The sequence below is a fragment of the Netta rufina genome (assembly GCF_964035555.1).
Source record: "Netta rufina genome assembly, chromosome: W".
NCBI classification, from domain to species: Eukaryota; Metazoa; Chordata; class Aves; order Anseriformes; family Anatidae; genus Netta; species Netta rufina.
This window is the reverse complement of record NC_140139.1, coordinates 3934344-3962046: the sequence shown is the minus strand read 5'-3', so window position 1 is coordinate 3962046 and position 27703 is coordinate 3934344. Positions and strand designations below refer to the sequence as shown.

The 27703-nt window shown below is 41.7% G+C and overlaps 1 protein-coding gene across 5 annotated transcripts in view; it reads right to left on the bottom strand.

The window, feature by feature from the left end:
* The window catches only part of LOC311220826 (ubiquitin-associated protein 2-like), a 114500-nt gene that overhangs the window by 5434 nt on the left and 81363 nt on the right, over positions 1-27703 (bottom strand). For 2 of the 5 annotated variants that reach the window (XM_084304455.1, XM_084304452.1), the window contains exons 11-24: positions 22214-22403; positions 21250-21463; positions 19633-19907; positions 18942-19114; positions 17660-17870; positions 16440-16479; positions 13955-14138; positions 11492-11558; positions 9995-10193; positions 8674-8765; positions 7778-7828; positions 1783-1861; positions 800-862; positions 112-326 (exon numbers count right to left, since the gene is read on the bottom strand). In XM_084304455.1, coding sequence (XP_084160581.1) covers positions 112-326; positions 800-862; positions 1783-1861; positions 7778-7828; positions 8674-8765; positions 9995-10193; positions 11492-11558; positions 13955-14138; positions 16440-16479; positions 17660-17870; positions 18942-19114; positions 19633-19907; positions 21250-21463; positions 22214-22403 — 2053 coding nt within the window. The remainder of the gene's footprint in view (positions 1-111; positions 327-799; positions 863-1782; positions 1862-7777; positions 7829-8673; positions 8766-9994; positions 10194-11491; positions 11559-13954; positions 14139-16439; positions 16480-17659; positions 17871-18941; positions 19115-19632; positions 19908-21249; positions 21464-22213; positions 22404-27703) is intronic. The other 3 variants (XM_084304456.1, XM_084304453.1, XM_084304454.1) reach the window with 2 other exon arrangements.

Here is a 27703-nt window from a genome sequence, read left to right as displayed (position 1 = left end):
CTTTTTTAGAGATCCTTTGCAGGATGGGGAAGATGTAGGCCAGATTTTGGTGGAGAGAGCAAAACCAGGTAAGTACGAAGCAAGGGTTACAGTTGAAGCCAACACACTTACAAACATGGTTGGCCCGTACTGGAATGCGCTGGGTATGCCTGGCATCCCAGCGTAGTAAGGGAGCCCGGTGTAGCTGTACCCCGGTGGCAGGGTCGGGTTGAGGAAGGGCTGCTGAGTCGTGTGGTGAGTCTGCGTCTGGTTCTGCTGCGGCTGGGCTAGCGTGGTAGTGGGAGCAGGGGAGGCAGAATCCCCGCGGCCAAATTTTGTTACGTCACCTGAGAAGGAAAAGACTGATCAGAAAGGGATGAAAGCTTCTCCACAAGGATCCTCTGAGTACACAAACTAACAAAGAGCACACCCTACACTTGAAAGGCTGCAGGTTTTCATGGGAAGAACTCTCCCGGTCTCTATTCCTGATGGCCACAGGGACATGGCCTGTTTGTGGCACAGAGCTCTGTGCCATGGCTAATCCATTGATAGAATGGAGACACGGATACTTACCCATCTCATGCACACCAAGGAGATTCATTACTATCAGATCATTGCAATAAAATATGCTAAAAGCAGAACTATGGTAAATAGCCAAAGTGCAAATGGTTGTTGGGTTAAAACATGACTCTCCTGGAGGTTAAACTGATTAGCCAAGCTTCATGGGCTGAGAGCAAGTTAAGATTTACAGGCAGTGTTGGGCATGTTTTTGTCAATGTTCATTTATGAAGCATGACTAGTTAGATGTCCGGTTCCTCACACCACCAAAGTTCTGGAGACAGTAGCTGAAGGCCAGGAAAGCAAGGCTTGCATCGTGGACCACCTTATTGAAGAAGTAGGAAGGGAAATTGGTTATTAACCCAAAATCAACTCCCAAGAGAAGTGACTACGAAGCAGAAAACTCCAAAACACTTGCATTTTTCTGACAGCCTACAGAGCAGCATGTTCATATGTTGCTGTTTGTTTTTTTTTAAACAAGATGACACATCATATCTCATTCCTGACCAGTACTCCTCTTTGTTGGTTGCCAAGAAGAGTGACAACATTCAATAACTGCGTTATAGGAATCATAATACCTATGGCTACAGTTTTAAGCTGTAATCAGATGGCAGTGGAAGAAAAGCTCTTGCTGAATATGCTGTACAGCATTAATATCATCTTTGCACATTGATAACTGAAGAACAAGAATGAGGAAGAGCTTCTTAGACCACATGCTTTTGGGAGCGAAGTCCATTAGATTTGAGGAGGGCAGGGGAGAACCTGCTAGAGGCAGCTCCTGGTGGCAACATACAAGTGCTAAAATAGCAATAACCAAGCACGGGTTGCAGCTGAAAGGGTTCTAAAAGGGTCTATTCCAGTGCCAAAAAAAGGAAAGGCAGCCAGCTGAATTTCAAGGAAAAGACCAAATAAACTATCAGGTATCTTCCAAGCACCTGTATGTGCTTGGGAAAGGCACTAGATGACACTGGCATTTACGTTTTTAAAAATTTTGCACTTGCTCTCAAAGACTATCCAACTTTATCCCAGAAGAGGTCATGTATGAATTCCCAATTAAAAGCATGAATAAAAATCCATGTCAAAATTGAGAGGGAGAAGCTTGTTTTTATTTACTTATTTTCAGATTGGTGGATTTAAATTGCCTACAGAAGGGAAAAATGACTGCTTCGTCAGCAACAGCAGGATGACCTGCATTTAGAAACCAACACATGTCACTTATTGTCCTTGTCTTTAAATAGCACTCACCTGAGTATGGGTTGTTAGCAAGGCTTCCATCTCTGCCTGTCAAGGTTGCAGGAGCAGGGAATGTAATTCCGTAGTAATCCTTAAACAAAGGTGACATCATTTATTAATAGTTGAAACCATAACAGAGCTGAGTAGCTCTTACACACCCTGCTTTATAAAAATAAGAATTTTAAAAGCACGGAATAAGGGAAGCTATAAGGTCAGTTTCTGCCCAAGCTTAAAACAGAACTAAAGATTTACCAGGATCCTCAATTTCACACTAAACCTACTCTATGGACACTTAATATCGTCTGCAGTCACTGTATCTCTTAATGGCAGCTTCTGCTTAGCCTGCTGATACATCTAAGGGCAGAGAGGAAGGTCACTTCTTGCTGAGCATCCACCTCTGCTCAAAGGCAATGACTAAAAGCTCTTCTCTCCCAACCCTCAGCTTAGAGCTGTCATCTTCCAGTAAGACCACACCTGGAAGAACAGACCCTGCAGGGTGCCAAAGACTTGAAGTCAGGCCAGGACCATAAAAATAACGGGGATGTAGTCTAAAGGTCTTATACAATGCCCTGTTCTCTAAAAGTAAAAAACAAACAAACAAACAAAAAAAAAACAACTAGAAAAAGAACAAACTTGAAAGAAAATTGGAGCAAAAAGTTGCTAGCTGATAACAGAAAAGATTATTTAAATTACGTCACAGAAGACTGTAGATCAGTGGACTGCAAAGTGGGGTGCCCAAGACAATCTACTGGGGTATATGAAGATTTTTTTTTTGGATACCATTAATAACATGAAATAAAAAAAATAAGGGGCTGGGTGCTCAACCCTTTACCCCCTCCCCAAAGTGATAGGGGTGCATGATCAAAAGAGGTGGAGACCACTGCTTTGGATCATATTCTAGGTCCTCTACAGAAAGACAGTCCTCACCCTGGCAGGCTTGCACTCTGAGATAACAGAGCACTCCAGCAAAAACAAAGCAACATTTCATTTTCAGTTGGGGTGAAGAAGTTGCCCTTCCCTCTCTGGGTGAGCTCCACCTGGGAGGCTGGTACTCCACCAAGCAGTTTTCCTCCTGATGTTCACTTACTCCTCACCATCCAGAGCTAGTTAATGCCCTCACCACTCCTCTCCCCATTTACACATTCTCCAACACCGGAAAAGTATCCTCCTCCACGCTCATCTCTGCAAATTCCCTGACACCTCAAATGCTTTCTCTGATTTAATTGGACCTTCTACCTTGCTGCAATTCTGCATCTTGCTGCCCTGTTTCATACACATCCTCCTCCTCCATCACTGAACATGAAATAACCTGGCAAAGATTTAGGATTGCAGGGACTTCGTGTAACTTGAAACCACACCATATTTCATCATCCTTTCCTTCCCAGGTAATTCTGTCTTATCAACTCATCAAATGTAAACAACAAAAAGTAAATAAAGGGAAACATACAGAAACACAAAGAGTGTCAGAGCATTATATAAGAAAAATTGATTTGGGTAGGCAAGGAAACCTGAAAATAAAACTCAAGCAAAACAGTCCACGAAAGCAACAAAAGGGAAACCCTAAAACACTTCTGCAGCACAGCTGCCCCAACCGCCCCTTGCCACAGCGATTTCACATCCCCCACCCAGCCACATTGGCCTGCAACCAGCCTGACCCGCAACTGGGACACCCCAGCACCCCGACAGCAGTGCTGGGAAAAAATGCATGCTGCCCCTGCCTGCAGCATGTGGGCACACCTCGCCTGGCTCCACAGAAGATTGAAGGAAAAAGGCAAACAGAAAGCAAAACCGAATGGAAATAGGGGAATTCTCTCTGGATGATGATGAAGGGAAAGATGCTGCACCGCATAAAGCCCAACACATGGCAGCACCCTGAGCATTGCTACCACCCGCACCACCACCCAGCTCCAACAGGCTCCTGCCCAGAACAACTCAAGCCCCACCATGCCTGGGCCCACAGCCCTACCACCAACAGGCATCTACGGCACCCTGGTGCTCCCGCTACTCCCTCATGCCTCCTGCCAACACCTTCTCCTGCAGTCCCCTGTGCCTCCACGACAGCACCTTCCCCTGGGACAGCCTCCAGCTCCTCCGGAACATGGCTTCCAGCCCCACACAGCCCTGCCCATAACAACACACACCTTGCTCCTTCCCAGACACCCTCCTGGACACCAACAACACACAGCAAGCCGCACACACTGCCCTCCACCTCCTCCAACAACTCTTTGACATCCTAAGCAGCCCCAGCACCCCCGCGCACTGGCTCCACACCGCACGCCACAACCTCCTCAACCAGCTCCAGCACCACCTCCAGAACCACACCTACAGCCCCTGCGCATGGGGACCACATCCGCCTCGAGGCTCATGCCTGCTTCCAGCGCATCCACTGCCTCACCCATGCCATGCTCTAAGAGGAGCCACACACATTCCTCCCACACTCCTCCTATTTATCTATTTATTGCAAACAAATAAACCTCACCTTTTGTAGAAACTTTGACAGTGGCTCTTGTCTCACCAGCACAGAACCTCCTGCGGGGGCAGCCCACCTCCACACACAACCACCGCACCGAGCTCCACACAGGGACACAAACACAGGGCCATCTCCCCTTCCCTTCCGTCCCTCATGGCAGCCAGAGCTGGTATAAGGCAGCGGGGAACAAAAGGCTGCTCCAGCGTGCTGGGATCACTCCCAAATGCTCATATCCCCAGGGCCTCCACAGGTGCTCCACACTCAGGCAGCACCAAAGGAAAAGACATGCCACCCTCACTCAGCGTTCAGCTGGACATGCTGGAGATGTGGCACAGGACCTTCCTGCACACCATGTCCCCGTGCTGCTTGCTGCACTGCTCAGACCTGCAGGTCACCCACCTTTTTTGTGTATGGCAAAAAAGGTCACCTGCAGGTCACCCACCACATTTGTGTATGGCAAAAGCCATACACAAATAATTTGTACTATCTTGACTTCAGATACTGCCTTTACATGCATGCAACCCTTGTAGACCTGCCAGGATGGACTTAACTCCATTCCTTTAAGTCTGAACTTCCCATTTCTTGTCAACTTGCTGAACCCCTGTGCAGAACTGCCCAAGAACCTACAACTCCATTGTGTATTAATCTATTTGTGAGAAACAAAGTTGTGTTTTTGCAGTAGAGAACTAATTTTCTGTATTCCAAGGTAGTTGTGTAGTCATAACAAGGAGAAATGCTAAGTAGATAAGTGGACAGTAGAAGGCCTCACTGTTCCAAAATAAGGAAGAAGCTTGAGAAAAACAGGATGAGCAGTGTGAGAACAGTAAAAAAAAAAAAAAAAAAAAAAAAAGAGTAGCTTGTGAACCTGTAGTACTCAGCCAATGAGGAAACAGGGGAGGTGATCAGGTGTTGGGTAATAGGGAATAAAAGGTTATGATTTGTTTACTAAAAGCATTCCTAATTGGCAGGACACCCGCCATTGCAATCGCGAATAAAAATAGCTTCACAGAAGGTCCTGTCTGAAGAAAATTATTTGAGATGTTTCTCACACACAACAACTTTTTTTTTTAGAAACAAAAGTGAACAGATAACAGCAAAAATAATAGTATTCCTAAAATATTTTTATGTAAGTCGCATGTTTAACAGGCACAGCAGGGAATGGTTACAGGCAGGTGTGCATTCACAGCCCCACACACAGATCCCCAGCACAAGCCTTATTTTCTCCCCCACCAAGCCCACACTGGCAGCTGCGGACAGCTGCTTTGAACTAATTCCAGTGCTGCCCTGAAACAAAAGCAGCCTCACTGACATTCTCCTGTCCCCATGACACCATTGGTACCCCATTCCTTGTCAGCTAAATGCAGGGGTAACCCCCAAATGTCCAAGCTGACATGGACACCGTCCCTTACTGAATGCACACACTTAAGAATCAGCCGCCTGAACCTTCATAAAAATCACTTCAGAGATGTTGCATCATATCCAGCAACCGCTCTTCTCTGCTACTTTATTTATCTAACTCCTTTTCCTCTCTTCACAAACCAAAACCTACAGCACCAGATCCCCACTCCAGCATCCTCTGCTTTTATGGGAATAACAGGGGAAAACCCAACTACACCATCTTTCCAGCAAGAACCTTCAAACAACACCCATGGAAGAGTAGGGATGAGGCAGGAGATCCCAAACACACTCCCCCCAACCAACAGCCGTGGGCCAAGACACAGGCTTGGACAGCACATGTTTTGTGTGACAGCAGCCCCAGGCACACACCCTGACATCAGCCCAGCAAATCCTGCACTTCTTGCTCTTCTGCACTGAGCCCAGGCTACAGCTCATACACTCACTCCCTTGCCTCATTTCTTCCACCTACGCTTCCTGGAGAGCCTTCCCATGTTTCCAGTTTCATTGCCTTGTCATTAATGAACTCGCATTATCACAGACATGTCATCACAGTCTGTTCTGTGGGAAGTACATCTGGTGTAGAACCATGAACCTACTCCTAACACTCCTCCTTGCAGTAGACCTGTCATAGTTTTCTTTTTTTTTTTGATCCAAGCATGTTCTTATTTTAATACCAATATTGTCATTTCCCTAATTCATTATAGTATTTCTTACTTGTTTTGAATAGCTTCACCTCAATTTGTACAACATATCTGCTATATTTTTGTAGCCATCCTATATTTTTTTTCCAGAACTGATATCAAGCTGCCAGGTCTTTCCTTTTATCTCAATGTGACTTTATCTGCTCTCACTGCAACTTTCCTGGGTTTCAAAAAACTTTCACTAGAAAGTAAGACATCCTCATACAAAAGATTTTCCAGAAACCTTCATCACTTATTTCCAAATCATTGTGTGCTATTTATATTGGACCTAAATTTAAGGTCTGCTGAATACATGAACAACTTCCAAATAACAGACATGTCAGTTTTCCACTCCAATTGTCTGACAGGTATGAAGCCTCTTCTGAAGCTAAGTACTTTTTCCATGGCCTTGATTTTCCCATTACAGGAAATATTCTACCTTTTTTCATTACCTGATACTTTATTTTGGGTCTCACTTTTAATTTCTTCTGGCAATACTTTTTTTTCCCCCCAATTTAGTATTAATTATCAGATATTGTCCACATTTTTTTTTTCTAACTAATTCAGTTATCTGTCAGACTGGTTCTTCTGAAACACCATTTTTCTCAAGTGGTTTCTGTTTGCATAGAATGTTTCCAAATCTTAACCGCATTATCACTTGTGGCCTACTCTTCCTTTGATTTTGATGATGAGCAGACAGACAGGGTTTTGTCTGGGACATCCCTGTACTCCATTTAGCTAACCCCCAGATTCCACATGGAAGACTCGGTACTAACTTGCTTAATTACAATCTTCATCCAGTAATACCTCCTTCCAGATCACTGCTCACTCATTGCTCCAGTTTTGCCTTTATGGATACAGTGCATTAATCAATCCTTTGACTTTTCTCAGTTACATACTACCAGCCTTTCTGAGTTCCTTACCCCAGTTTTGGGGTGGGGGGAAACAACTTCTCACCTTTCTGCATTCTAGGCTGAGGTTCCCTGTGAATCTAACTACCCGTGATTCAAGTTTCTCCAATACATCATTTATATTCTGGATTCATTTAAGAAAGAAAATTGTGTACTTCCTCTCCTGCAGCTTACCTGCCGATGCATTTGTTACCACGATGCATGCAAAGAACTCCAGCTTTAATAGCTTCAGCAACCTGTTAGTGCACCCAGTGGCTGTCAATTTGTGTACTATGTCTTGTTGTTCAAGCCCACCCCTTGCTAAGAGAGAAGCTCATGCTCAGATTTCAACTAGCTTTGAAAAGACTTTGAAAAGATGGAGTTTGCAGATGGACAAATGTAACAATCGCTCTATACCCATTTATATCACCTAAAGAAACTGTGGATATTAAAAAAACAGAACATAAGGATAAGCTCTTAATCACCACTGAGCAAAGCAATTTGTGTTGGACAGAGGATCAATACTGAAGATAATGCTTAAAATGAAATAAACCAAGCTATTTACTTACCATTGGCAGCCTGGATTGAAGCATCTGTAGATCATCATAACCATAAATCTGCTTGAAGACAGATAAAAATACAACATCATTATAACACTTTTCTCTGATGCTGACAAATTTGGGGCTTTAAACACAGTTTGATCTAGGACAAGTCTATGTTAAAGGTGTATGGCTCTATGCTGTATTGTGTAATCACGAAGCACTGTAAAATTGTAAGGCTAGTAGAGCTTAAAATGGTTTGTCACTCTAATATTGTTTTCAGGTGACAGTAGTCCTCTGAGGAGAGTCTGCCTGTGCAGTCTTCAATACTGTTTTTACAGATGCATCATTCATGAATTAATAAAGATCTACTGGGCATTCAGATTTGGGAATAAAAACAAGTCTTTTCTGCAATTATTCTTTCAGAGAATATGACAAAGACATAATGAATGTCTTTATCGAGCTCACCCCTCACATTCAATGCGATAAGTAAAGCAGTTAGTTTCTGATTCAAAAATTAGATAATGAGATGTTGATCTTGGTCAGACATCAAAAATCTTTGTGCAGCCTTTCAAACTATGACAGACAGGACACATCGCACAGTTCGACCATTACTATGGTAAGTCTATTCCAGTAACACAAACCTGAATAAGTCTAAATTTAATGAAAAGGCCTAAAACCTTATACCACCAAAAACCACAGCAGAACACATGCTCAGCTTTGACAGCAGCCACACCAATTTTGAAATTTTCTATGAACAGTAAACTCCCACTGAATATATTGCATATTTCTTTGGCATTTGGAAGAAGAATTCCAGGTGCAATACATGACAAAACAAATGCCTTGGCATAGACAGCAAGAGGTCTGGAGGGCCCACTTGCACCAAGGTTTAAGTAAACAAGGACAGGTACAATTAAATTGCTTACTGGGTAGGCAGGTAGAAGTCCTCCAGGTCCCACAATATACTGGTTATGCAACAAGGGCGGTACACCTTGGGGCAGATTTGGGGGAGCTTTGCCTGTAGAACCAAAATGCAGACACTTTAACAAGCCTTTAGAAAAGGCTTCAGCACCGAGACAACATAGCTCACGAGCCCTGGCAGCTGCACTATCGTAGCTTTTAAAGAACAGTAAAATTTAGTGCTAATTGATGAAAATGCTCAAAATAGCCTGAAAAGTTGAACCATACCTAAAGGAAGGGAAAGCACAGACTACTTCAAATTCAAAATAGCCTCTGCAGAAAACATCCCAATTTTGTCATTTACTCTGAGCGGATTACAGGAACTTCTCTCCTTTCCTTGGTCCCCTCCTGAAGGTAAAACGTAGGCATTGTTCTTGATCTGAGAGCAAATTATTTTCTTTCATTTTCTGCCCTGTCAACACATTTCCCCTTGCTGCCAGCAAGGGACCAGAAAGCACTAAATATCGCTAGTAAACTTTTTGTGGGTTACTTATTGCATTTGGGAAAATAAAGAAGATTGAGACAGTCTCAGGTGCCTCTATGAAGCAGAGCTAGTAAGCAGAAGGGTAAAAAGGCACTTTGGCTAGTCAGACGCTTCATTTACAAAGAGTGGGAATAGGAAATGAGAAATTCTTGTGTATTTAAGTTTGATCTTAATATTTACATCATTCACTTCCCTCCACAGAATTTCCTTTTAGCAGGTTATGTTGATTAGAAGAGCAAAGAAATTTAGCATTGCTTCCACTTCAGTAGAAGAAGCCTTCCCACCTTCTGTCAGTGGATGCTTTGGAAGAAGTGATTATTGCTGTGGAATAAGCCACACATCAGACAGCTTTTTTCCTCTCTGCAGATGTGGCAGTAGGGATATGACACATGATAATGAGGACACTGCAGTGTACTTTGATACTGCCAAATGAATTCAAGTCGCAAAGAAGACTGAAAGGAAAGCTAATGTAAACTGACGGTCAAGAGCTGATCACAACCTGGAATATAAACTGTGCAAGTCTTCTAGTCCAAAACTTGAAGTGAGAACTGCTCTGGTGTCTATTTATAAAGCTCTTTAGGGATAGAACGTGCTATATAAATGCCACACATCACACCCTAACAAATACTTCAAATACACAAAATCAGGCAGCTTCATTTTATAAGCCAGCAAATAAAGCATACTGAAAATGCTATTCAAGAGTGTGGATTTCTTAGCGTAGTTATTGCTGGTGAGATGCTCAACTGACAGCCCTGCAGACTGGAGTCCTCTGTCTATCCATGTGATCTGTTAATATTGCAAACCTGAAGACACTAAGGGAGCTGCCCGCGTGGTAGCAGCTGGTATAGACACACTGGTAACGCTCAGGCCAAGGCTGTTTGTAGTGTTCATACTGCTTGCCATGCTGACAACCGAAGAGGTGGTGCTACTAGTGGCTGAGGTTGAAGCAGTTGAAAAGGTTGTTGAGGGCTGGAGCGAAGTTGTGTTCTCAACACTAGTGTGCTAGAAAGGAGACAAAAAGATTGAGGATCACAGAGCAAAACCACAGTGGAAGACGCTGTGGAAAAAAGACAATCTTATAAGTAACAGCAGCACATGCAAGAGAATGTTTAATAGTAAATGCATTACTTATGTACCAAGCAAGCAACTAAGTCGCATGCTTGTGATTTTCAAGTATTCAAAGAAAATTATTAAAGTTTAAATTAGGCAGCTATATCATCACAGAATTGTATCACAAAAACTCAAACATCCCTCCATTGCATTCTTTCTTGCCATTTGACTGTTTACTCATTTCAGCTAGTACTTATTATATAAAATAAATGTCTATATTCTTCCAAAAGACAGTATTTTTTTCAGAATACAGGACACTGCTATTGTCATTTCCTCAATGCACTTTGCGGAATTTAAAACATTAAAACTGCAACGCCCCACAACAAAATCAATGTGGTAAGCAACCGCAGACCAGATATATTACAGGAACGCAAGTATAACAGAGTTCCTGGTTTGAATCCAGCAAAATACAGTGCTTTAACTGTAAAAGCTGATGACACTTGCAAAACAGTGTCATCGACACACAGAAGCTAAAACAGCTCCCACAACAGGGAAGAAGGACATTTGCCTAAATGTGAATTTTCAAGTTACACATTCAGTCAGGATGAAGCATTACAAACTAAATACACAAATAAAAGAAGAGCAAAAGCCTATCAGCACACCCTAACTGGGATTGTACAGAAGTACACTATCACATAATAAAGCAGTGTCTGACTTCCATTTGTGTAATCTCACCTACAGTACTGTATTCGATACCATTTGCCTCACTCTAATGAATTACTCACATGACAACATCATCACATGGTAAACTCCAGTATCATCTGTCATGAAGCATTTGTCATGATATATATCATTCCATCACACCACACTTTGCCTGCTAACCTCTCCAGTGTAGATTGCTAACATTCCACCTTTTGAAGCAGTTTCAGACAGCCACTTCTAAATATTATTTTTAATACAGTTGCTGCAAGAAATTCTCTTCACTCCATCTCCCCTTCCTGGGTAAAAATTTTCTCTGAAGCTGTATGACTGGCCAGTCTCTAATATTTAATTCTTGATCTAGTACAAATCACAAGTAGTAATGACAATCTTTTTGTCACTAGAGGGCTAGCAGTCCTTCTCCCAAGACAAGCCTCTTGTCTCAGTTCTTGGTGTACTGGGACACAATGAACTTTAAGAGAGGGTCTTCATCCTCGGGTTAACACTGACTATATATGCCAAACATCTGTTGAAACGCAAACAGGACTTACTGCATGTGATGTGCTTGAAGACAACACTGAGACAAGGGAGAGGCTGCTCTGATGATTGGAAAGGGAGCTAGAAAGAAATTGCAAAGAATTAACAATGAATTTTTCCTAGAAAAAACTATATACACACACTGTATGTATATGCACACACACACCCCTACAGGTAAATTTTCTTTAATATCTACCTACTGTTTAATAAAAAAATAAGAGAACTATTAATAACAAGAAACATGATAAACACCAATCATTTCTAATTATCAGTTTACTATATTTTTAGAAAAAAAACAATAGTTGTTTTAGCAATTATACAGCAATACTTCCAAGTCATGTAAATTCCAAAACCAGAACATACCAGAAAGTTTCACATAACACATGGCTTGTTAATTAGTCTTTCCCTGAGCAACTGCTGCTGGATATCACAGGGGACAGGTACTAGGTGAGGCAGTGCTTTGGTTTGATTCACAACATTTCTCATGTTTTAACTGCATTTCTTTAGTTCAGCTAACTAGATCTGTTAAGGTATGTGCTCCATAACTCTGCCAACAGCCTCGATACTCTCTTCAAAAGGCAAGGCTCAAAATAAAAAAGCAAACAAATAGCACCTGTGAAAGCAGGAAAATTAGACATACTACTACAGAATTAGTTAATTTAATCAATGCTTGTTCAAACCACTACAACCCCTAAAAGCCTTTTCCTTATTCAAAAGATGAATCAGAACAATCAGTTCAGTTTTATACATACTGTAAAATTTGAGAATAAGGAAGTCACTGATGAAAAACATTTGAGATAACTTCATTTTAGAAAGCAGCTCTGCATTAGCACCACTTTTTTCCCTACCTGACCAGGCCTGTGAGTTTGAGGTAGTAACAGCAGCACCAACATTCATTTGCAATCCAAAGCTCTTTAAATGTCTCCTTGAAAAGCAACAAACTGGTTCGCAAACATTTACACTTAAAAGTTCTACCTTACATTCAAGGTCAAGAACACAAAAAAGTACAATATAAATAAGCAAAATAAACAAATTAATACTGAACAAAGCCAAACAGACATACAAAGCACTTATGATTTGGTGTTTAAAAAGCTCATAATGTGAATCAGAAGCAAAAGAGATCCTAATAACAACATGTATTTTAATATTCTCCATAGAAATAGCTACAAGAAAATAGAGCAGTGTTTTTTAACAAAGCTCTTGACTGAATCATATGACCTATTTTAAGGGCAAAGACTTCTGTCACAAGCTCTTCAAGGTGCTGGGTCAGACTATTATCAGTTTCAACAGATTAATTTTCCTTCAAGCCTTTAAAACCAATTCCCCATCTGGAGGAAATAGGATGACACCAATTCAGGCAGCAATAAAATAAATGACTGAGTCCAGCATACAGTTTTAAACCATTTCCTTGTCCACCCTTCCCTTGTGAGAAGCCTTCATTCATTAATTATCTGACCTATGGCAGAGACTCAGACAACAGCTACCAGCACAACCAAGTCAGACATGCCTGGAGTTCAGGCATCATCTTGTCATGGCACTGATTCAAAGATCGAAGCCGAAATTTCCTTAAGTGGTATATTCTTTATTGCAGCGCTGGATGCATGGGGGATCTCTCCACCTATTGTGCATGTTCAAAGTAACAAACCATCTCATATTTATACAGCAAAACAATGAATATTCTATTAACGCCTATACATATTCATTACCTAAACCCGCCTACTCTGGCTTCGTATGCTAATTAGCTTATCAGTCCTTGTGCTTGCGCAAAGCCTCCCAAGAATTGTGGGCCGGGGTCTTCGGGACGTGGGCAGTGGTCTTTGGGAGGAAGACCGTAGGTCTTCCTCGTGATGCACTTTTCACCTTTTGCTTAAAGAATGCCAGGTAGGATGAATCAGTTGTTTTCCAAGCTGCAGAAATGCCGAGTTGGCTCAAGCTATCTCAAGTTTCAGCCTAACTGATGGTCGGCAGATAACGGGATGTCTCAGTTAACAAGACAACAGAAGGTTGACTCAAGTTATCTCAAGTTTCAGCCTAACTGAGGGTCGACAGATAACAGGATGTTTCAATTAACAAGATGCTTCAACATAACAGAAGGTAGACAGATAACAAGATGTCGTATATTTTGTTCTCATTAATTTTTAACCACAAGATTTATTCTATCCTAAAGTGAGTTTATACAATATCAGCACTCAGTATCTGCCCAACAGTTTTCCAACTAAAACTCCTACCAGCATGCATAGAGCCCCTTGAAACACAAAGGTGTTTATATGCCATGAAAATTTGAGGGCAGCACTGCTGTAACATAAAGAGGCAGCCCTACTTTGCAAACAGAAACATCCTCTTCTGAATCTCTTAATTCCAGTTACTGTCAGAAAAGAGCACCCTGTCAGCTGATAACCCCAATGTCAGCCACCCTTATATTTGCCCTTTCCCCAGAACATTTTTCCCTTCACAGGTTACCACAACTCCTACCATACCTGCTTAACTGGGAAAGTGAGCTGCTGGCCAAGTCACTGGACTGAGACAAGCTGGGCAACGTTGCCGCGTGCTGCGATGCTGAAGACAGAAGCGAAGTGGTGGTGGACACCACGCTAGGCATAGAACCAGCAGAAGATAGTGAGGGAGAAGGCTCTGTCTTAGACACTGGAACTGATGAAGTAGCTGCAATGAATTGAAAAAGAGGCAGTCAGAGACAAATTCCAGCATACCTGACTCCCAAGCTGGATTCAGGAACATTAAGTATTCTACCTTGGTTTACAAAAATCTGGCTGTTAAGAACAAGGAATGGTGTTAAGCCATCTGGCTATTAAGGAAAAGTCAGATGGCACCAGAACTATCAATTTCTCTCTTTAAGCTCTTCACTCACAGAATTATAATTTTTACCTGTATACATGTAGTAAACTACAGTCTTTTATGCTTCACCTCCCAGTATCTGATTATTAGACTTTGCTCACAAGTCCATCCTCATTTCAAAGTTCTTTGCATTTGATTCCAATCCCTTTCTTCAAACAGAACGTGTTTGTACTCTTAAAGGCACTGCAAAAGTTTACCTACAGCTCCAATTCTTCACTCCAACCTACACAGCACTATTGATGCCTGAGATTTGGATCATTGGGGTACAAAGAGCACATAAAACTAATCTGTCTGGAGTACTGACTCAAACATGTAACACTTTAAAAATAAAATCTCATCAATGTGTATAAATACCTGAGGTGTGGGAGACAGAGGGATTTGGCCAACCTCTTCTCAGTGGTTTGCGGGGAGAGGACAAGGAGTAATGGCCACAAGATAGAGCCCGGGAAGTTCTGTACCAACATGCGAAAGACCTTCTTCACAGTGAGGGTGACAGACCATTGGAACAGGCTGCCCAGGGAGGTTGTGGAGTCTCCTTCTCTGGAGATATTTAAGGCCCATCTGGATGCCTACCTGGGCAGCCTGCTCTGAGGAACCTGCTTTGGCAGGGGGGTTGGACCCAATGATCTTTTGAGGTCCCTTCCAACCCCTTCAATTCTGTGATTCACTCCTTGAAATCAAAGTAGACACCCCCAGTATAAGGGACAGAATCACCATCTTCATTAAGAAGAAAACCAGAAGACAAATAGGATGGTCAGAATTATAATCCTAGCATGTTTTGAACAGCTTCATGTTTAGGAAGGATGAGACCTGGACATTAAAGAGCACCAGTAGGAAAGATGAGAGATGACCAACTAAGGATATTAGCGGCATATACGGAAGGAAAACAGTCAGTGCTTTCAAATGTTTACAAAAAGAGAATTTCAAAATAGTTTGGACACATGAAATAGATACACAGTAGAAGGCTGATTCTGGTTTATGGGCCTGAGATAAAGAAAAAAATAGAAATGCTGTCAAAGGGAACCAGTATAGAAAAAGGGACTAATAAAACTGTTACACAGTAATTACAAAAAAAATCTCAGATCTTTGTTTTCCATAGCAAAAAGACAAATCCCGTAGTGAATTTACAAAATGGTTAATTCTATACATGAGAGTAAATAAATTTTCTATTTGCAAAGTTGTCCTATCCATTAAAATCTTTAATAAGTAACTGTTTAGGCATATACCCTTCCTCCTGCTCACCTGAACAGAAATTGGCATTAACAAAACAGTTTATAGGTCTGAATACTCAAGTTCTTGGCACTCAGAAATATAAAAAAAACTGTCCTGCTGCTGACATACCTGAGATGTTTAAAAGATTGATAGACTTAAAACTGAAGTGCTGGAATTCCAAAAGATTTTAATTCAAGCTGCTAGAAACTTCCATAACCCAGAATATAAAAGTCAAAAGAGTGAAAATTACATTTTAATTATTTTGACTCTGGGAAGAGAGCTACTGGGGTGCTACAAGTAAATTACCACATGCCAAGAAAAAAAAAAAAAAAAAGAAAAAGGCCAAAATGAAGAGAACAGTATTGTCTGTATCAGACAACACTGTTAATCTATTGCAAGATAGCAAGCAACCCAGCAGAAGGAGCATGTTAGTCACCCTTATGTCCCACAGGGTAGCAATTGAGCATTACACCCAGCAAGAGGTGCTTTCAAAGAATGACTGTTTCATTGCCACTAAATGCTAATTGCAGCTTTCCAAACAAGAGCTGGAAGAATGTATAAGAAATTGTATATTAAGTAATTTGCAGTAGAGAAATCCAAAAAGGGGAAAAAAAACCAGCAAAGCAGCTTTTCTAATGCTTAAGACTGCTCAGGGTTATACACACTGGGTACAGATTCAATAGAGCTGTTTCCGTATTTCAGTTTTCTCCAATAAGCAAGCAGTACATCCTCTGTAAGTACAAAATAAACTCAGATTGATCAGCCAAAAATTAGTCAGAACTATATAAAACCTTAAACCAGATGTCATATTGCTACAACTGTGTGCATACCAATTTGTAAAGAAAGACTAGAAAGAGTCATTAGAGTCCTGTACACATCCAAGCTTTGTAAACTTACTGTCAAGAGCTGCCTGTGTTCTACCACCACTGTGTCCATTCTGTAAACACAGGAGAAATTAATAAATCATCTCATAGGTATATCACATTTTCCAAATGAATCACACATTTAACGTGCTTCATGCAAAATTCTATATTCATTCTAAATTGAAAGACAAACCAGGCAGAAAATTAGCTTTTTACTGCCTTTAACAAAACCACATAAAATTCTCGAGCACAAAGTGTCCTGAACATACAGAATCCCATACACTGCCCATACTACACCCATCAGCAGGAGACCTTCCCATGTACTGTATATAACAAACTTCAGGTTCACACCAATATGAAAGAAAGGATTGAATTAACATCTAGGAAATGGTTGTGCTTTTGATCTAATGCAACTCACAATTTTAACTATCCAAGTTACACAGACGCCATTTTTTTTCCATTGAAAGATAAGACTTAAGAAGCACCAGTTGTTTTTTGGATAACGCTGGAATATAGAAGTGGATAGTCTACGCTTGATCCTCGCCAGTACATACGAGCTAGTGCAGAAGACAAGTGTGACTGAACCATTACATAACAAAGGCCAGAAGTAAATAAACTTACAATCTCTCACAAGTTCCTTAAACATTCAATAAATTATTCTTTTTAAACAAACCTACATTCTGCATACAAAAAGTAGGTGCTTTTGAGTATCTCTCAAGAGATCCTCTGTCCTTGATCAGATCTCACCCTATCCTTTTAAAATAAAACAATACTAATTCCTACTGGTGTTTAAATCCAACAAAAGAATAACGCTAGAGGGGCCAAAGCCAGTTTGAGATCTATTTGCTAGATTCCTTATAAATTTAATAAATTATATGCCTTTGAATAGAAACTGTCAAGTTATGGCAGAATACCATGATTAATATTTACATTGACAGTGAGTTCCTTTTTTAAAAGCTAAGCCTCAGGGAAGGAAACTCAACTAGAATGTTGAAGTGTTACTAAGAAAAAAGGTCAGGCGGCAATTTAAGATGTCAAGACCCATAAAATCAGAGGACGCAATTATATCCCAAATACAGTACAGCCCAAAACGGCTACACAATAGGAAAAGAAAACACAAATAACAGGGTGGGCTTGGGAATCAAAGAAACCACTTGGCTTGGTTAAAAACATTGACGTAGCAGGGTTATACGAGTCCAACATGAATAAGAATATTTCATCTTTTTCTAGGTCTTATTTCTGAAGTTCACTCACCGTAACTGCAATAGGGAGTGGTTCAGATGGAGCCATGGAGCTTTGGTACGCTATCCTACTATGCACAGAAATCTGTTCATAGGAGGAAGTTGTTGTTACCAGGCTAGTGCTCTGGGATGAGCAGGTCAGGCTAGAAGAGGTGATGGCAGAGGTTGTGTAGGTGGACTCCTGTACTGTATCGGATATTGGCAAAGAGGTATTCAAAGGATCACTGAAAAAAGTAAAAATTATTTACTATGATGGTAAATGAGATATCAAACACCTTCATGAAAATATCAGCTCCTACACAGCTATCTAAAACTACTTAAATAAGACATAGTCAGATTTACACTATGTATTTTAGAGGAAATCATGAAAAAATACAATTTTGTTTTGGTCCCCAATAATTACTTCAAAAACACCAGCTGCTTTAAGCACCATTCACCTTCCTCCCGTAAGCCCAACCAAACAATACTTGACACACACTTGTCAACTTATTTCCATCCTCTCAAAGGATAAATTCATGATTATAACCTTTCTTAATAAACTAGATCCATAAAGTCCAGAATATGATGATAAACACCTAATCTTCTTAGAATAGAAATCTAACATTACAGTAGCAGTCTAACACAATATGCAAAGAATAAAAAAAAAAACAACCCTGAAACATGCAGGAGTTTTATTTTCTAAACAGCTTAAATCATTTATAGAACTAGAAATGAATGTGGAAGTTCATTTTTACTAGTGTTTCTGAATAAACTTCAGGAAGCTTTCTACTGAAAGCTAAAAGAGTAAGGAATAAAAATGGGTTATTGACACATTTGTCTTTATCATCACCTATTTCAGCATTTCAGTAAAAGCTTCTGCAGACTGAAAAGCTTGGCTTTTCTCATTCTATAGGAGCATCAGATCTGCAATCTGGTGCCAATCTACTGACACACATATATGGTACAAGGTTCATCTATCCTGGATCAAAAGCAGAAAAATTGAAGTTGTAAGGAACAAAGCCTCTGGCAAATTTAAAAATCGGGAAAATCAAACATGAGGAAGCAATTCTATAAAAGGTAGCTTGCTTTAAGGTTCTTTCCATTCATGTCATCTGCAGCTTCAAATCAACCTGTCCGTGAGGTTTTGATTGTAATTAGAAGAGAGACTTCTTTTAACATGCCATCCACAGAAAACAGCCTTACAAGCCACCCTATTTCCCCCTCCCATTACACAGTAATGGTGCCTTGACATATTTTACAAGAACTTGACCCTTCAAGAGGACATCTCAGAAGGCACAAGGGGAACTCACACGTACTTTACAGATTTTGAGTACGAGCTATTGTTGTTCGCCTGGCTGGTATTCTCACTGCTTGAAGTTGATCCAAACTCCGGGAGTGCAGACTCTGATCCAAACTCAAGAGCTCCAAACTGAACATTTAACCCTGTCACATCAGCTGACCCAGGCATCTCCACTGCAGAAGCAGGAATCTTAAAAGGGAAAGATAAGCCACAGTTCCTTTCTGTGTACTATCTGTATTAAAGATACCAGTGACTGACACTCTTCTCCCATAACTAGACTTCTTCAGCTACTGCCTCAATCTTTCCTCTTAACTATATCTGTCACAAAGCCCCAGTTTGCATCACAAATTAATTCCATTATTGCAATCTGAAATTCATTTATAGATTCTTGGATCCAATCTGGGGCTGAAAGTGTTAGCCACTGTATTTTGCGATACACAACCATCACCCATGCCCACCCCCATTCATCCAACATTCAATTTGCGGCCAGTTAAGTCAATCCAAAATCACTCAGCATCAGTCATTTTCCACACAGAACAATCAGGTATGTGCTTGGAAAAGACAACATCATTCTATTTTGGACTGTAGAACTATCCAGCTTAGAATTCCCTGCTCTATAAACAGAAAACATATGATGGTCTTTGCCCCTCTTCTCCCTAGAAACTTATACGCAATGATTAAGTACTTGGTGCCACCAAATTACCCACCTTGGATGCTGGAGTTATCCTCCGTTTTGGTGGTTTTATCTGTTTCTGCTGGGTTTGATGGGCAGTCCCTGCCTGGTTCTCCATAGATATACTGGGCAGCTGTAACATTTTGCTGACAGCTGTAGAGGTGTCTACTGGGGACGGCTCTTGGAGTTTCACCTGGGATGAGAAGGACTCCAGCCCAGGAGGAGGAACAGGGACTGCCTGTGTTTGTTGCTGCTGTCGCTGGGTCAGCTGGCTCAGAACTGGGGATGGTTCAGGCTGGGATTTAAAGTCTGGACAGTGATTGGAAAAAGAAAAATTAAAGCATTAAACTCTGCTCTTCATGAAAGAATCTGGGTGACTTGACACACTTGACAGCTATTATTTTCTAGTGCATGCATCATACAAGTTCCATATAGAATATTACCATTGCAATAACAATGCCAACATTTGATATTCCTTATCTTAAATGAACACATTTCATCAAGCATTATTTAACTTTCTTTACGTTAGGCATCAAAAAGCTTGTGGATTATTTTAGTCAAAGATGGCAAGTTTCACTGCAATTAACTGTGCCAATAAACTGTGATAACTTTCAAGGTGTTTGGAGTTGCAATTTAGAGTATTATGAGTTATGATTTCCTGCCCCACAAAGGCAAAGATTTTCAACACAAGAAGGAATTCATCTACCATCTCCATCTGGCTGAAAGTCAAAACACACTGGATACAGACAGTTTTTTCTCTCCTATGTTTTTCTCTTCCCCAGTTTTCAGATGTGAAAGCCAAACAACAGCTTGGAGCATTGGCCATCAACCATAAGTCCATATCACTTGCAATCTGAAGGGGTTTTTTATTCAGTTGGCAAAGTGCATTAGAAAGCAACTCAAAATGCATACAAACATTTTTTTCAGAATTACTGCATGTAAAATATTACAGCTGCTATCAAATTGGCTGCTTTACCTATTTGAAAACACACACATACAAGAGATAGATACAAGAACTATCATTCTTTAGTGAGAACACTGCTACAAACTGAACTGCAAAGAACAGCTTCTTATCACGTTCACCGCTGTTCCTGTCAATTGTACTTAATTAAATGAAAAATCCATCCAATTACGAACAGACAAAATTAGTAATCTGCATCATTCTGAGCACATGCAGACTTCAAACAAGGAGATATGATGCACTTTATGAAGAAATTATGTAGTGCTCATTCAAAACTCATGTAATAGTTATAAGAGGAAAAAATGGGAGAAAAAATATGGTACAACCTTATATTCAGCTAGAAGCAGCATAGGCACAAAGACTAAAATACTTCTTTTCCAGGATTTGCTGAGAATGAAGTCACATCAAAGTTCCACTTAAATAGACAGGCATACCAAATCAAAGATGTCACTACATGAAGGCTCAACAACTTCTAAAGACTCTATGGATAGGCTTTAGCCCATCACAACTTAGTTTGTGATATATTTGTAATATCTATTACCAGCAGATAAGCTTAACTTAAACCTTGCAACCAATTTTATTATTAGAATTACATTTTAAAAAGCCTTTCATCAAGGCCATTTTAAACTGTCATTGGCATTAAGAAATTTTACAGACTAATAGAGAGAGAGATTATGTGAAAGCACTTACCAAACTGACTGAGGACTGAGGACTGAGTAATGGGTGGTTTTAGATCCCAAGATGATGCGGTAGTTGTGGTAGTGGTGGTAGAGCTACTATTGTTTTGTTGAGAGGTAAATTGATCCAAACCTGGAGATTTCAATTGGTCCAAGATTTGGGATCCAGTAGAGTTTGCCAATTTAGAGGATCCAAGTTCTCCAAAGCCAGAACAAAGAACTGCAGACTACCAAAAGACAAGGAGAAAAAAAAAGGAACAGAAGAATAGAGTTAAAGATTTAATAAATCACTTGAAAATAATAATAAGATCAGAGTCTACAGCTGCTATTTGGCAGCAACTGAAACTTCTTCAGCCCTAGATTACTAATAAATGACAAATTAAAAATTCAGATGTAGCATATGGCCAGATCATCTCGTTATCACTAATAAACTTTTACCACTGATTGCAACAAGTGATTTTCTTGAATCCACACATCCCAAAAACATTTAATTACTAATAGCTGAAGAAATTTTCAAAGAATACAAGTGCCCAATTTTAACTCTCATAATCATTAAACAAGGGAAGCCTTTTTCATCACTCCAGAAAACTAAGAAACAGTCATGTTTCCACAAAAAGCAGTTAGATATGTACTTGGAAATGTCACATCATGGTTTTCTGGCATAGAACTCTTCAGCACAAACAATTCAATCCTAAATCAGCATGCAGTAAACACACCTGCTCCCCACGCAAAAATTAATACAAGTAACTTCATGTAAACCAAGAAAAAATTGCCTAGCAAAAAATAAATAAAAAATAAACAGAAAAAATGTTTTTTGCGTATGTGTGAGAGAGGCTATTCTTAATCCCAGTTCTTCAGCATTTGGGACACAAATTTTACTAATACTGAAACATTTCATGAAATGACCAGTATTGGAAAAGCTGCTTAACCTGAAGTATTTCTTCATGAAGAACACTCAAAGAATAAGATAATTTTACCAGATTCTGAGGAGAATAGGAATTTACAGCACTGGAACTGCCAGTTCCTGATGCCATCTGGGTGCTGTGCTGAGAATTTGTGAAGACTAGGGCTTGGCCAAAGGTCTGCTGCTGGGGAGTCTCAAATGAGTTGCCTTCTGTCTCTTGAGTGGAAGTCACAGGCTTCTGAAGCAATGTTACCAAATTAATACTGTAAGAAAAGTAAAGTTTGGCTAGAATAAACATGATGATTTGGCTGTGCTGAAACTGAAGAAAGCAGTAACAATATTACATAAAGCTGCCACACCAGCAATAGAACTAATACTGATCAATAGCTTTTAAGAATATTGCTTGTCTGCCACAAAAACTCTACACACAAAGAGGAAGAATAGAGGAAGAAAAATCCTGCTAGCTGACACATTCCACTACAATTACAATCGAAATTATCTTTGCACTCTGTCTGAAAAGATCAACTTTTGTAACATCACATATCACATAAATAACCTATATGATCACTATAATCAAGTAACTGAAGACAAGTTATAAAAGATACGTCACATTTGAGTGGATCCTACCTGCCAGCCCATTATATATATATATCAATTATCCACATTGTACATCACACTATCCCTCTAAAAACAGGCAGGGATCTACCCTCTGTACACGATGGGTTTGATGACAGTCAAGAATCAAGTCACAAATACGGCAATTGAGTGAACATGTGGTGACATGGAAGTCCTAAGAACAGCAGAAATAAATGTTTCTCGGACAGCAGCCACATATCCAAAATTACACTACCACAAATACCTAAGCAGAATGAGAAACATGCTTTCTTACACTTAACATGGCTTGTTAATATCTAACAGAGGTTTATGCAAGGAAAATAAAGCATTCAGACAATATAAGATACCAGAATTTTTGGAAAAGTTTTCCTAAACACACTGCAGGCTTGGGCTGAAGAGTTGCTCTCAGTGCTTTCATCACTAGATTTCTTAATGCCCCAAATTTTCTTCTGGCAAGTAAAAAATTACCAAAACTTAATGTGATGAACTAAAATATTTTCTAACATAATTTGGGGGGCATCCACTGGAAGAATATTTACATCAGAACAACGAATGTATTAGCATATCATGTTTAAGAAGCAAAGGAATATAAGTTCCAGAAGAACTGACACCGTGACTCCTCCAGGTTTTAACCATGTTACATGGATTATAACCATGTTACATGGAAAGTTTTGCTGCAATGTGGAGTTCAGCAATACAGCTGTACCAGGATATTCGGGACCATTAGGCCATCTAGTTTTCAGATCTCGTGGTATCTGACTCTCCTCTGACCTGAGGAAATGTTAACTAATGCAGGCAACAGATCTGTACCACCACCTGCCAGGCACTCAGTGAAAATGAAGGCAACCACAGCAAGGCTGCAACTGCTGTTTTTTTTACACTCTGATCTTCCAATCATGAGTAAAGGCAAGTAATCACGATGCTTATCAGCAATTTCAGCATCTTGCTAATGCAAACTTTTCTGTTAACATATTTGACAAATGCTGCATTCTGAATACTTTTTCACTCCTCGGGGCAGGATTTCTGTTTCCCTGACAAAGCAAGTGCCTCCTTTTCAACAGCACAAAACTTCCCAGCTATCTTCATTCTTGCCTGTAACTAGTCTTTGTGCAGAAGAGTCTTCTCACAGACTCACAGAATTTCTAGGTTGGAAGAGACCTCAAGATCATCGAGTCCAACCTCTGACCTGACACTAACAGGTGCATTCTTGGCCACCTGAGCACACTACTGGCTCATATACAGCCGACTATCTACCAATACAACCAGGTCCTTCTCCACCAGGCAGCTTTCCAACCATTCCTCTCCCAGCCTGTAGCTCTGCTTGGGGTTATTGTGCCCCAGGTGCAGGACCCAGCACTTGGCCTTGTTGAACTTAATACAGTTGGCCTCAGCCCATTGGTGCAGCCTATCCAGATCCTCCTGCAAAGCGTTCCTACCCTCGAGCAGGTCGACACACGTACCTAACTTTGTGTCATCTGCGAACTTACTGAGGGTGCACTCAATGCCCTCGATGAAGATATTAAAGAGGACCAGCCCCAGAACCAAGCCCTGGGGAACGCCACTACTGACTGGCCTCCAACTGGATTTGACTCCATTCACCACAACTCTTTGGGCCCAGCTATCCAGCCAGTTTCTAACCCAACGAAGCGTGCGCCAGTCCAAGCCAAGAGCAGCCAGTTTCTTGAGGAGAATGCTGTGGGAGACGGTGTCAAAAGCCTTGCTGAAGTCAAGGTAGACTACATCCACAGCCATTTCCTCATCTACTAAGCGCGTCACTTTGTCATAGAAGGAGATCAGGTTCGTCAAGCAGGATCTGCCTTTCATAAACCCATGCTGACTGGGCCTGATCGCCTGCTTGCACTGCAAGTGCTGCGTGATGACTCTCAAGAGGATCTGCTCCATGAGCTTCCCTGGCACCGAGGTCAAACTGACAGGCCTGTAGTTGCCCGGGTCTGCCCTCCAGCCCTTCTTGTAGATGGGCATCACGTTTGCTAGCCGCCAGTCAACTGGGACCTCCCACAATAGCCAGGGCTGCCGATAAATGATGGAAAACAGCTTGGCCACCTCCTCTGCCAGTTCTCTCAATACCCTTGGTGGATCCCATCCGGCCCCATCAACTTGCGCACATCTATGTGCCGTACCACGTCACCAACCATTTCCTCGTGGATAGTGAGGGCCACATTCTACTCCCCATCCCCTTCCACCAGCTCAGGGTACTGGGTATCCAGAGAACAACCGGTATTGCTGCTAAAGACTGAGGCAAAGAAGGCATTGAGCACCTCAGCCTTTTCCTCATCTTTTGTAACTAAGCTTCCCCCCGCATCCAGTTGTGTTGGGTCTGTCTGAGCTGGAGTCACCATTTCCCTGCAGCAGTCCGCACAGTGCTGTACTCTGCACTCGTAGCTGGAACAGCACTGATATCACTCCAGTGTTGTGTCTATTGCTGCGTAGTGCTGGCACAGCATCAGGACTCCTTCCAAGCCCCCAAGAGCCAGCAGGCTGGGGGTGGGCAAGTGATGGGGAGGGGACATTGCCGGGGCAGCTGACCTAAACCAACCAAAGGGATATTCCATAACACCTGATGTCACACTCAGCAATAAAAGGGGGGGGCTCTCGTGGGGGAGGGGGCTGTTCCTCCTGAACAACCACTACGCGTTTGAGGCCCTGCTTCCCAGGACGTGGCCGAACACCGCTCGCTGATGGGAAGTAGAGAATAATTTTTTCTCTCTCTGTGCTTCCGCACGGACTGATTGCTTCTTTTGTCTCTGTTTTTTCCTCCCCATTCCCTTTCCCTTTAATTAAACCTTTCTCATCTCAAACCTCGAGTTCTCTGTGTTGTATTTTCTCCCCCTTCCTCTTTGAGGAGAGGGGGAGTGAGAGAGCGGTTGTGGTGGAGCTCGGCTGCCCACCTGAGTAAAACCACCACAGTCCTTTTTGGCGCCCAACGTGGGGCTCGAGGGTTGAGATAACAATAGCATTGATTGAAGGATTTACAACTAACATATTGGTAGTCATAATGCTCGGTTTTCTGGTAATACTTTTCTGTGTGGATATGTTGTATGTAGCCCACTCTCTGTTTTCTTTTTTCCTTTACATCCGATCGGAGAAAGTGTTGAAGTCTGTGCTTGTTTTTTTTATCATGTTGTGCTGTAACATACTGGCCTTCAGTTTTGTTTGGTATTCAGGCCCGGCATTGTTATCCTCCCGGTCTCATGGAGATTATCTTATTGAAAATATTAAGAATTACAGCGCCTTCTTTTTTGCCCCCAGCAGTCAATCAGTGAATAATATCGGGTGTGGTGCCTTCTACTTTTCTCCCTGTGGGCTAATTACAGCAGCCTTTCAGTATCTTGGATACCCCTGGTCAGATATTATCCTCCTATTACTAGGTCTAGTGTTTGTCTTCTTCCCCAAGGTAAAGCAATTTATTAAGAATATTATCCAAGGACCTGTCCCCAGACAAAGTTGTGGGTGGCAAGGTGTGTGGGGGGATTTGGGCAGGTACCTATCACGGTTTTCTCCTCCAATGGTTCTAAATTTCACCCCTGAACAAGTACAAAATCCAAGAAAACTGGTACAATGTTTGAAAGATGTATGCCCTGACCCTGGCAATACTAGAGAACTCCACCAGCTTGCTGCGCTCTGCTGGGGTCTGGCTTACGCCTATCAGATGTCAATTAACATTGCCCAGCACCCTCAAGGGGATAGGGAGGTTCTTGAATTTGATGATGAGACAGCACACATTGTGACCACCCCAGAGGACCGACCATCTATGGTATCAGTCGCCCCTATAGTAAAGACAAAACAGTGGAAACGGAGATCAGGTCGTTTAGTAAGGGAAGAAGCTCCTCCTACAGATGAGGGAGAAGAGGAAAAGGCAAGCGGCTCTAAAGCAGCGTTATCACGGCAACATCACGAAGAAGAGACTGAAATCATAGATGAATCAGAAACTACTCGGTCTCTATCCTTGAGTGAGCTGCGAGAAATACGAAAAGACTTCAGTCGCCATCCAGGTGAGCACATCCTCACTTGGCTGCTTCGATGCTGGGATAGTGGGGCCAATACCCAACAGCTAGAAGGCAATGAAGCCAAGCAGCTGGGATCCCTTTCTAGAGAAAGGCTCATTGATAGAGTAATTGGAAGAGAGGCACAAGTTATCAGCCTCTGGAGGCGAATCCTAACAGCTGTGAAAGAAAGGTATCCCCACAAAGAGGATATTGTCTACCAGGTAAGCAAATGGACCACTATAGATAAGGGCCTCCAGCAGCTGCGGGAATTAGCTGTGCTGGAGATGCTTTATAGTGATTTAAACAACGCCCAGGCACCTAAAGACCCCGATGAAGTCCAATGCACAGCGTCCATGTGGCGGAAGTTTGTACAGGCTGCACCCCCAACACATGCCAGCACACTGGCAGTCATGGGTTGGGAGGAGGGGATGGGGCCAACTGTGGACAACGTGTCCAATCAACTTCATAAATATAAAGAAAATCTCTCTGCCCCAGTACGGGGCTGCATTTCAGCTGTGGAGAGACTGTCCCAACGGTTAGATGAACACATAGCTTCGTCCTCACCTAGACGGAAAAATCTTTTGGCCATCAAGCGCCAGCAGTCTCTGGCTCAAACAAGGGAGAATCCGGGACGCACACCGCGAGGTACCTTGTGGTTTTATTTACGTGACCACGGGGAAGATATGAGGAAGTGGGACGGTGAACCGACCTCGGCCCTAGCTGCTCGGGTACGTGAGCTACGGAAAGATACAGCAGCAACAAAGAGGGCCCCTAGGAGGATTGCTGCCCCAGTTTCTGTTGAACAGTCCCCCAGAGGCAGTAGAAGGAATAGTATTACTCCTGACCCTGACGAAGAGACTTCTGCTTCACATTTGGAAGAATTAATTGATAGATACTCCAATCAGGACTAGTGGGGCCCTGCCTCTGGCCAGGTAGAGGAG